The 9,919-nt window shown below is 42.4% G+C and overlaps 1 protein-coding gene across 2 annotated transcripts in view; it reads right to left on the bottom strand.

Moving 5' to 3' along the window:
- Nucleotides 1-1,056, bottom strand: part of RASA1 (RAS p21 protein activator 1) — a 109,428-nt gene extending 108,372 nt beyond the window's left edge. For both annotated transcript variants that reach the window (XM_040449253.1, XM_040449252.1), the window contains exon 1: nt 420-1,056. In XM_040449253.1, the coding sequence (XP_040305187.1) occupies nt 420-934 (515 nt within the window). In that variant the 5' untranslated portion in view covers nt 935-1,056. The remainder of the gene's footprint in view (nt 1-419) is intronic.
- Nucleotides 1,057-9,919: the final 8,863 nt, after the last annotated feature.

Genomic DNA, 9,919 nt, shown 5'->3' on the forward strand with positions numbered 1-9,919 from the left:
AAAACTCATTCAAATACTTGTATATTCAAAGCTTCTGACGAATAATCGGGCTTCACCAGGGAATACACACACAGGTTAATACAAACTCCGACTGCCTTGGCGCTTGCAAGCTCAGCTCAATCCCAGGACGCCACCTAAATTTGGAAGGGGCAGAACTATATCCGGTTCTCAATGGATACACATTTTCCCCATGCTTCTCATCTTAAAAACTTTACCTCTTCCCATAGTAACAATAAATATACAAAGACGCCAGGGAGTATGCCCGCAGGGAAGATGAGTTATCAAATTAAATTTCTACGCGCGGAACCTGAAGCTTCAAAACTTTTCAAAACAAATCACAGCTGAAAGAACGAGGTAGGTTTTCCCACTTCTTTCCAGGAGCCAGCTTCCCCAGTCCCTGAACAGCTGTCCTGACTTACTGGTTAGTTGGAGGAGCAGTCAACGGGATAGCGACCTCTTCTTCCTCGTATTCTGGTCCATCCAGAGAGTCACCTTCGTCCACCGTTCCCAGGCCGGCGCCCAAAGGGGGCAGCTGAGGAGGAGGCGGCAGAGGAGGGAATCCGCCGCCTGCCCCGAAGGTCTCAGCAGGCAACGAAGTGGTCCCCTTGGCGAGACCCATCTCCCCTCCAAGTCCGGCAGCGGCGCCGGCCACGCCAGCGGCAGCACCTCCCCCTGACAGTCCGGCTCCCCCCATTGCCCCTGCCACAGACCCGGCTCCCAGGAACCCTGACCCCAAAGCGGCTCCGCCAGCCAGGTTCCCGGCTACTCCGGTCTCCGCCAGCCCAGGATAGGGTACGGCAGCCACAGGCAGGGCCGCGGGTATCTTCACCCTACATACTGCCGGATAGGCACTCGAGCCCGCGGCTGCGCCGCCTCCTGCTGCCCCGGCGGTCACCGGGCCGCCCTCCTCACTGCCGGCCTCGGCCGCCATCATGTTGAAGCCCGATCTACTCTGCCCTACCCAGCTCGCCCGGGAGCCCCGGGGGCCACCAGGCCCGGGCTCCGAGCCGCCCCACCCAGGCGCGTCCCCCCTTCAGCTCCCCAGGCGGAGGAAACAACAACAAAAGGAGAGAGCCCGCCGCCGCGCCCCCTCCTTGGGCCACAGCCCCGGCTCCGGAGCTGCCCGGGTTACGGGAAGCGAAGTGGGCAAAAAACTCAACGCCTGCACAAACGCCGCCCCAAGCCCTCACCTTACACACCCACACTCTCGCACACACACACACATGCACAGAAGTGAAAAACTTCCTGGCTACACTAAAGAGGAAGGGAAGCACAGAGGAAGCGGCTGGGGCGGCTGCCGCTCCTTCAGCCACCGCCGCCGCCACCGCCACCGCTTCTTCACCACCCTAGTTCCGGCCACCCCCACCGCAGCCACCGCCGGTGCCGCTGCTGGGGCTGGGGCCACTGCAGCCGCTTCATCCTCCACCGGGCTGGAGATGGGAGGGGTGGGGAGCCAAGAGGAAGGGGGGCGGGGTAGCGGGGAAATCGACTGAACTGCTCCCAACCTCGAGTGCTCAGTGAAACCGACTAGAGAGAAAGGAAGGCGGGGCACCAGTGGAGGAGCCGAGGGAAGGAAGGGCGGGGGAGGAGGGCGAGGGCAACTTCTGCGCAGGCGCGTTCCTGGCGCGGGGGTGAGGGCGCTGGGACTCGAGGGAGGAAAAGGAAGCGTCGGGAGGGAAGGAAGCGGCGGGGACGCGCGCTGCGCGGCCGTGCTCACTGTTTCGCTGTGGTACGAGCGTGTGGTGGTGTGGCCGTTTCTCCCGTGGGTGTCGCCGGCGGCAGGGCGCGCCTGCCTCTCTGGGTTTTGTTTGATGGGCGGAGGGGAGGAGTGGGTACCCGAGCACGCGGCCGTGCTGCACTGTGAAAGCAGGAGAGAAAGGAAGGACCAAGAGGGGTGGAGAGGAAGGAACCGAGGAAAAGGGAAAGGAAGATGCCGCGAAGCCAGTTCTCTGCTTCCTGACTGCTAGAAAAAAACACCTTTACCCAGCTGTGCAGAAACCGGACGCGAAGCCCGGGGATGAGGGATTGCCTCGAAGTTCGAGGCAGTGCTATTAATTGTTTTTTTTGTTTTCGTTGCATTCCGTATTTAAAAATAAAATGAAATTTTAAACAACGTTCTGAAACTCAAACGAAATAAGGAAGTAATATGGGGTGACCTAAAAATTTTGGTGGAAATAATAGTTGTAAAGTGCGATTTCTGAGACTACACATTTTGTTTTGTTTCCCACAATCGCCATCTCTCCTGTCATACCTCTCTGTCTCTATTCCCGCCCAACACACACACCAGTGCCATCGCAGGTATGTTGGGTACTAATGTGGTGTGGAGAGGAGGGATGACGTTCATTTGCGTGCAGAACACAGCGGGGCACGCTCCACAATGCACATGTGAAGCATAGAGAACCTTGAACCAGGCAAATACCAAGGTTCCAAAGTGCCATATACAATTATGCATAGCTTCAAAAATTATCAATAAACTGTTTTCTCACCCTAAATATAGCCAGAGAGATGGGGTTTGTTTTGTCTTTCATGCTGGACTATATATAATCTCATTCATGCATATAGATGGAGGAATCATTACCATTGTTTGAAATTACAGTATGTGCAATTTGCCCTTTGGCAAATGATACTGTTTTGTTTTTTAATTCTCTCAGAAGGAATCCCACATTAAATACCTTTAAATATTGGTCTTTGAGATAGATGTTTTCTCTGCCAACGATGATCAAACCAAGAGAGGAGCACATAAGGAAGGGGATGGGTAGGGGCTATAACAGAGGCCCAGGAAAAAAGGAAAAGACCACTAAAAGAGGTGGCAAGGTATGCACAAGATATTTTCCTTTACTATATAAGTTTGCATAAGCACTATTTGCCAAATTAGTGACTAAGTTGATTAGAAAGTAATCCTGAGGACTTCTTCATTGTGCTTACCTCTTATACAGCATACCACTTGTGAGAGCAAAGATGGATTAGTCACAAAAGTGGTCTTAGACCAGCATTATCCCAGGAACTTGTTAGAAACACAAATTCTTGGCTCCATCCCAGACCCTCTGAATCAGAAATCACAGGAATCTTTTACTAGGCTCTCCAAGTTTACACATTTAAGAACAACTATACTATAGTATGTTAATCAAGAAGGAGGTATGCAATACCTAAAAAATGGTTCTGAAACAAAGAATAGATGAGAAAGCCAACTCAATGCCATTCATTAGGTAGGTGGATAACAGAAATAGGTATTGTGTTGCTAAGCCCTGGACTATTCTAGAAAGGAGGTTGGGAAATGAGAAAATGCAAAATGAAGTAATTCCATAATACTTAATAATTTTGGTCCTACTTCTTACAGTGGCCTCCGTGAGAACAGTTTTTCTTTTTCTTTTAAACTTAGACCCTCAAAGTAAGAAGAGAACTTCAAAGTGCATATTCCACCAACTGCCAACAAATTTTCATGTAGCCTGTGCTTGAAAGCCACAGTGAATTACCACTTCAGTCCTCCAACACTCCCACCCCAATTACCCACAACAGCCTTTGAATGTAGGGCACTGGACTGGCAAGTTATGACCAGCTCTTGTTATCACAGATCTCTGAGTGCTCATACTTCTTCTGTATGCGCCTAAGATTCCAAGTCAAGCTCACTATTCTAATTTGCAGAATTGTCTTCTTCCCCCTTTTGAAATTCTTTAGCAATTAAAAGCCAATATTTAATCAGCCAATACCAATTACACACTGAGTCACATCGTTTTCTAGTTACTTTTAGATTTATGTATCTACAAAGCTAGACTGCAAATACAATATGTGTTCTGCTGCCTAGCCCAGTGCTAGACATCCATGTCAACAGCTTTGAACAGGTCTCCATCCTTTTAACAAATACTGGATTAGATCAGCTCACATCTTCGGATACCAATTACTCAATTAGTACGAAACACCTACTATATCTGTGTATCAACCTAATACCAATATCTTACCATATATTCAATCTTAGAGTTGTGCTGTCCTTTTTATCCAGAGACTGCCACTTATCATTCATGAGTTATTTTCAAATATCTTATATACTCCTTTTATTGGACAGATCTAGGCTTTGATCTTTACTATTACTTGTGTGCTTCCTGAATCTGAAGTCAGTCTTCCATCTTCAGTGACATTTTATTTTTATAGAAGGGTTAAATGTTTATACCTTATTTTTGTCTATTGCCTTTTTTTCTTTTTCTATTCACCTTGACCTTCTGCCCTTCTCTCATTTGTGGTCTCATGTTCTCTTTGCTCCTATGTATTTCTCCCTCAATTTCTGTTTCTGGGTTTCCTTTTCTTTTCTTCCAGGCCCCTGTATTTCTTGACTCCTTGAGCTTTCATGAGTCAAAGTCCTTAAAGTTTCGTGAGTCAAAAACTGAAGAACAACTTTAAAAAAATATATATGAAATATCTATGTGGAGAGAGGCATTACAGGGATTCTGTAGCAATTGGTGTTAGATGTGGTGTTATGTAACATCAGTTAACAAAGGGAAGTAAACAGTCTGTTAATTAAATTTACAGATAATATTAAACAAGGAGGTACTGAAAAAAAGAACAAATTACAAAAGAGGAAAATTCAAAATAACATTTAGCTTTAGTAAAACAATCTTTGATATCTGTGATTTTAGAAAAGTTATCCAGATATTGAATTAAATATAGTATTTAGTGAAAAATAAATAATCAAAAATGCTGGGCAAAGACTTGTGGGTGAAAAGAATCTAAACATTTAATTTTTAGAAAATGAATTTGTCTCATTCTGATTTTATTGGCAACTTAAATATGAATGTTATACATTCCAACATATTTTTCAGTTTTGATACCTCAGTATGTAAAAAGGTCATTCTTAGGCAGTTATATAATTATAGAGAACCTCAAGGGGTTTAGTACAAATATATGAGTTGTTTCTGAGGGGAAAACTGATCAAGAAGTAAGAAAGAGCTTACAGCTGTGTCTGAACAATCCCAAATTGTGTTTCATGCCCTAGCACATCCTCAGCTATACAAATAGGCTTCCAAGTTTATCTAAATAATACCAAAAGGTTCCATTGACCCAAAAAATTTTGGAAAGAAGCTTTTACTCCTAACCCCTAATATTCCTACTGCATTTGCTGACCTCATCTTAGAATCTTCAAGAGCACATTTTTCCTTATTAGGGAGATGTTGTGAGAAAATAACATTGAGGAGACAGAGGTTAAAGGAAATTATTTTGACTAAAAAGTAAATAGTTCTGCAGAGATTACAGTATGTGGCATATTAACTAAATAAGATTTATGAAAATTATAAACACTGTGAAGAATTTAGAGCATAGTAAGATCTCTGAGGCTATAAAATACACTTCAAAGAAAATTATCAGAAGCCTTCTTCTGATGACTAAAGGAACTTAGAGCAGTTGGATCTAAATGTTCCTTCTCTTGCAAGAAGAATAAATGTCTTTAATTTTTATTAGTTTATTCTTATTCTACTGTCTTTATTTGGCTGATTTTTATTTATTCTTTATTAGCAATACTCCTCTTTTATTATTTCCAGTCTATTTTTCTTTGGCTACTATTTTCCTCTAACCAGAAATATTTCTGTATCACCTGACTGCACTTTGGTTCCTTTACATGATAGTTCCCTATGGGAGAAGTAAAAGAAAAAAGGAAGTATAATGGTTTTGAGGAAAGGGAAATGGGAGAGTCAGGATGAGTAAGACTCTGGTCCATATTTTCCTCCTATTTACACTCCCATTCTTTTCCCGTGTCAGCCACAATTTAAATACCACCTTAAGCACCATCGTGAAATCCAACTAATCTTTGGCCTCTTCGCTTTAGGAGTTCTACAAAATCTCTCACTCATTGCATTCTTAAGTCTACCTAAAAATCTCCTGGTAACCCCTCCATCTCTAAATTCAGTTAGCACACTGAATATACAAACTTCTTTAATAGTTTTTATTTTTTTCAATGTTTGTTTACTTATTTTGTGAGATAATGCATGTATGCGAGCAGGGGAGGAGCAGAGAGAGGGAGAGAGAGAGAATCTTAAGGAGGCTCCACACTCAGCATGGAACCTAACACAGGGCTGGATCTCACAAAGGGGAGATCATGACCTGAACCAAAATCGAGGGTTGGATGCTTAACCAAATGGACCATCCAGGCGCCTCTTTAATAGTCTTTAAAATAAGTATACAATGAAAAGGTTAAGTGTGGCCTTGAGTTAATTACAGATAAAATAAGGCAAGAGTTTTAAGTACATCAGAAGAAATTGTGAGTAATATAACTTTACAAAACTAAAACTACCTTTCTTAAATATTTCTAACTACAATTATTTCTCAATTCATGTCCCTTTGAAGAAATTTTCAACTTTACCTGTTATCTCAACACAACACTTTTTCTTTAAACTTTCTTTTCCTTCCTTATCTAATTGTTAAAATAACAGTGAAATATAACACATAGAAAGGTAGTGATTTCCAGATTTCTGGATTCAACAAACATTGAGAGACTATTAAATCGTTAGGATTGCTAACTTTTGGTTGCATTGTTGTTACTAACTACTATTTCCTACCACTTTATTTCCTAAAAGGAAAGGACATTTCAAGGCAGAAAGAAAGGCAGAGGGGTGGGGAGGGAAGCAGAAAAATAAAGAGAAGGAAATAATTTCCAGAAAGAGAAAAGTCTTTTGAATTACATAAATTTCGCCTCACGAAATGTTCATCATATATTATGTCCTTTTTATTTTCCCACAGATTTTTTTATATTTATTTATTTTGGGGAGAGTGCAAGCAGAGGAGGAGCATTGAGAGGGGGACAGAGAATCTGAAGCTGGCTCTGCACTGACAGGGTGACAGCAGAGAGCCCGATGTGGGGCTTGAACTTATGAACCTCAAGATCATGACCTGGGCTGAAGTCGGACACTCAACCAACTGAGCCACAAAGGTGCCCCTGCCACAGATTTTTTAAAAATTGGCCTCAGTTTGCTGACAGGGTATCTTAGTTTGGGCTTCTCCAGAAGCAGAATCTGAGTAAGACTTGAGCGTTAAGTCATTTATTGGGAGGTGATCACAGCAAGTTTCAGAAAGACAATAGGGAAGGGAAGAAAGCTAAACAGGATGTGTTAGTGAGCAGCTTACTGCTAATAGCAACTGAGGCTCATTCCCACCAGGGAGCTCTGGGAGACAACACAGAATCTACCTGAGAGTGTCACAGGTGAGGGTCAAAGAAACTGTAGTTTTTGCTTATCAGCTCCCATATGTTCATTTGTTGTTTATTGAGGGCTACTTCCAGGAGTATCTCCTCTCCAATCCCTCTATACTCGCCTCTTTGCAGGATGAGTGTCTCCCCGGGGTTGGGGAAAGCCCTCAAGGAGAGTGTTAACTGGTGTTTGCACTGACAGGCTATTGCCTGCATAGAATAGGTGAGTGCCAAAGGGGTATGGGGTTGGCAAGGACAGTACCTACAATACCAGGGTTTGAGAACCTCTGTGATGAACTTATTTCTGATAAATATAGGTACTTTGGAATATCATTTGTTACGCTTGAGCCATTTTATATATAATTTATCCTACTCTATGACCTCCTAAGTTTATTTAGCACAACTGGCTAAGAGACGTATTCAGCGTTAACCATGTTGTAGCTGGAATGAGAACTCAACTCAACATTTCCCAGCAATGCATATTATCACTGGAGCAAAGCTGACCAGAGGCAGTGGTTTTGTAAAATTCTCTATTTAATGCTTGATATCAAACATATTTCCTGTCTTCTTTTTTTGTTTTACATGTATTTTGATCTAGATTATAGAAGCAAAAGTAGCAATGCATTTGTCCTAAAATAGCTTATTGATAACCAATGGAAAAGACTAAAAACCATTTTGGATATCAAAATAGCATTTTGGGGGTGCCTCGGTGACTCAGTCAGTTAGGCATCTGACTTTGGCTCAGATTCATGAGTTCAAGCCCCATATCAGGCTCTCTGCTGTCAGCAGGGAGCCCCCACTTCCAATCCCCTCTCCCTCTCTGTCTGCCCCTCCCCTGCTTGTACACATAATCACTCTCTCTCAAAAATAAACATTAAAAAAATAAAATATCTTTAAAAAAATAAATTAAATGGCATTTCTGAAGAAATAATTTGATAGTATGTTTTACTTTATTAAAAGTGGTTCAAAATTCAGGTCTTTTATGTGTAGAAAATTTTCAAATCATCACAGGGCACCTGGGTGGCTTAGTCAGTTAAGCATCTGACTCTTGGTTACTGCTCAGGGCATGATCTCATGTCTAGTGAGTTCAAGCCTCTTTGGTCCCGCTCTTTACTGACTGCGTGGAGCCTGCTTGGGACTCTCTCCTCTCTCTGCCCCTTCCCTGCTTGTGCTCTCTCTCCCTCTCTCAAAATAAACAAATAAACATTTTAAAAAAAATTTGTCATCAAAGTGCTTTCTCATGCATTGTTTTATTCACAACTCTGAAAAGGTATGACAATATTATTATTCTCATTTGAACAGATGTGTAAGCTTTTGAGTTCCAAAGGTGTGGTCAATTCACCTCAAGTAATGGTGGTTTATTATAAGGATGCCTGGGGAAGTAAGGCAAGACAAAAAAAAAACAACAAAAAAAAACTGTCCCACAATAAAAGTCTGGTCTCATAGGGAACTGTAATATCTTTATTTTTCAGGACCCAGAAGCAGCTCTAGGGAACTAACCGGAATGCTTGTGGTAATGCCTGAAGAATGGGGACCATATTATTATCTCCTCCAATGGCAGCACCAATGTTATGGCTCAAGTGCTCGGTCAGTAGTTCATTCTGTTTCTCTGCTCAACACAGACAATGCTTCTACTGATTCTGACTATACCCCCGGTATCAAACAGTGCTCTTCACACCTCTCTGTCTCAATATTCCTGTTTATTTGTGGCGTCTACTACTTCTTTGTTTCCATTTACAAAAATATATTAAGTGCCAGGGAAACAATGATGAGTCAAAATAGGCATCATCTTTGCTGTCATGGAGCATACAATTTGGAAGGCAGACATTTAATCAACTAACCACATAAAATAAAAGCAGCAACAGTAAGGTAAATTATATTAGGGAAAGAAAAACTAAATAACTTGAAATCTTTATGGTTTTTATGGTCATTAAACAGAGTGTTTGTTGAATGTTCACAGAGTATTGCAGTATAATAATGCAAGGGATGTATCAGCCCCCAATCTGGGATGCTGGGACAGATAGACTATTTAAATCCCTCCTCTGCCACTGCTGGCTTTATAACTCTGGTCAAGTTTCTTAACTTTCCTGAGTCTCAATTTCCGCATCTATTATGTGTATGGATTGCAATATCTATTGCCTTAGGTTGGGTTCCTCCAGAAGCAGATCCCAATATGAGAGTTGGATTATAAACTATTTGGGAGGTGATCCCAAGAAATTCCACTGCAGGGAAAGGAAGTGAGACAAGGAAGGGAAGGAAGCCAAAAAAGGGTATGTCACCAAACAGGTAATCACTGTGGGGACTCAATTCCACAGGGATCTATGTGAAATCATGTTAAACATATGTCAGACTTATCCCACCTGAGGAGTGAGGAAGCTGGGAGTACTTATTCTCCAACTCTCTTCCATGTACCTTGAAGGCTGCTCTGAGATTCTTCAACTCCCTACATGTCTAAGATGTCCCATGCTCACAGGCAAGAGAGTTCCCAGTCACCAGGTAGACTCCATGACCATGCACTAGAGTGGTGAGTGACAAGGGAACATAAGTGGGGTGCTGAGAGCTTTTAAACCTACCTTTAGGAGGTTTTCATGGGGATTTGAAATACTGAGATAATGGAACAGAATAGGAATTCAATAAATTGTATCCACTACAATGGATAAAAGTCATGTTGAGAGGATAAAAATGCACTTATGAAACAGTAACGTAATAATACATGACAATGTAAAATTCAATATATAATTGTTAACATGAGTT

Source organism: Herpailurus yagouaroundi, unplaced genomic scaffold, assembly GCF_014898765.1.
Source record: "Herpailurus yagouaroundi ecotype Mexico unplaced genomic scaffold, PumYag 29, whole genome shotgun sequence".
Taxonomy (NCBI): Eukaryota; Metazoa; Chordata; class Mammalia; order Carnivora; family Felidae; genus Herpailurus; species Herpailurus yagouaroundi.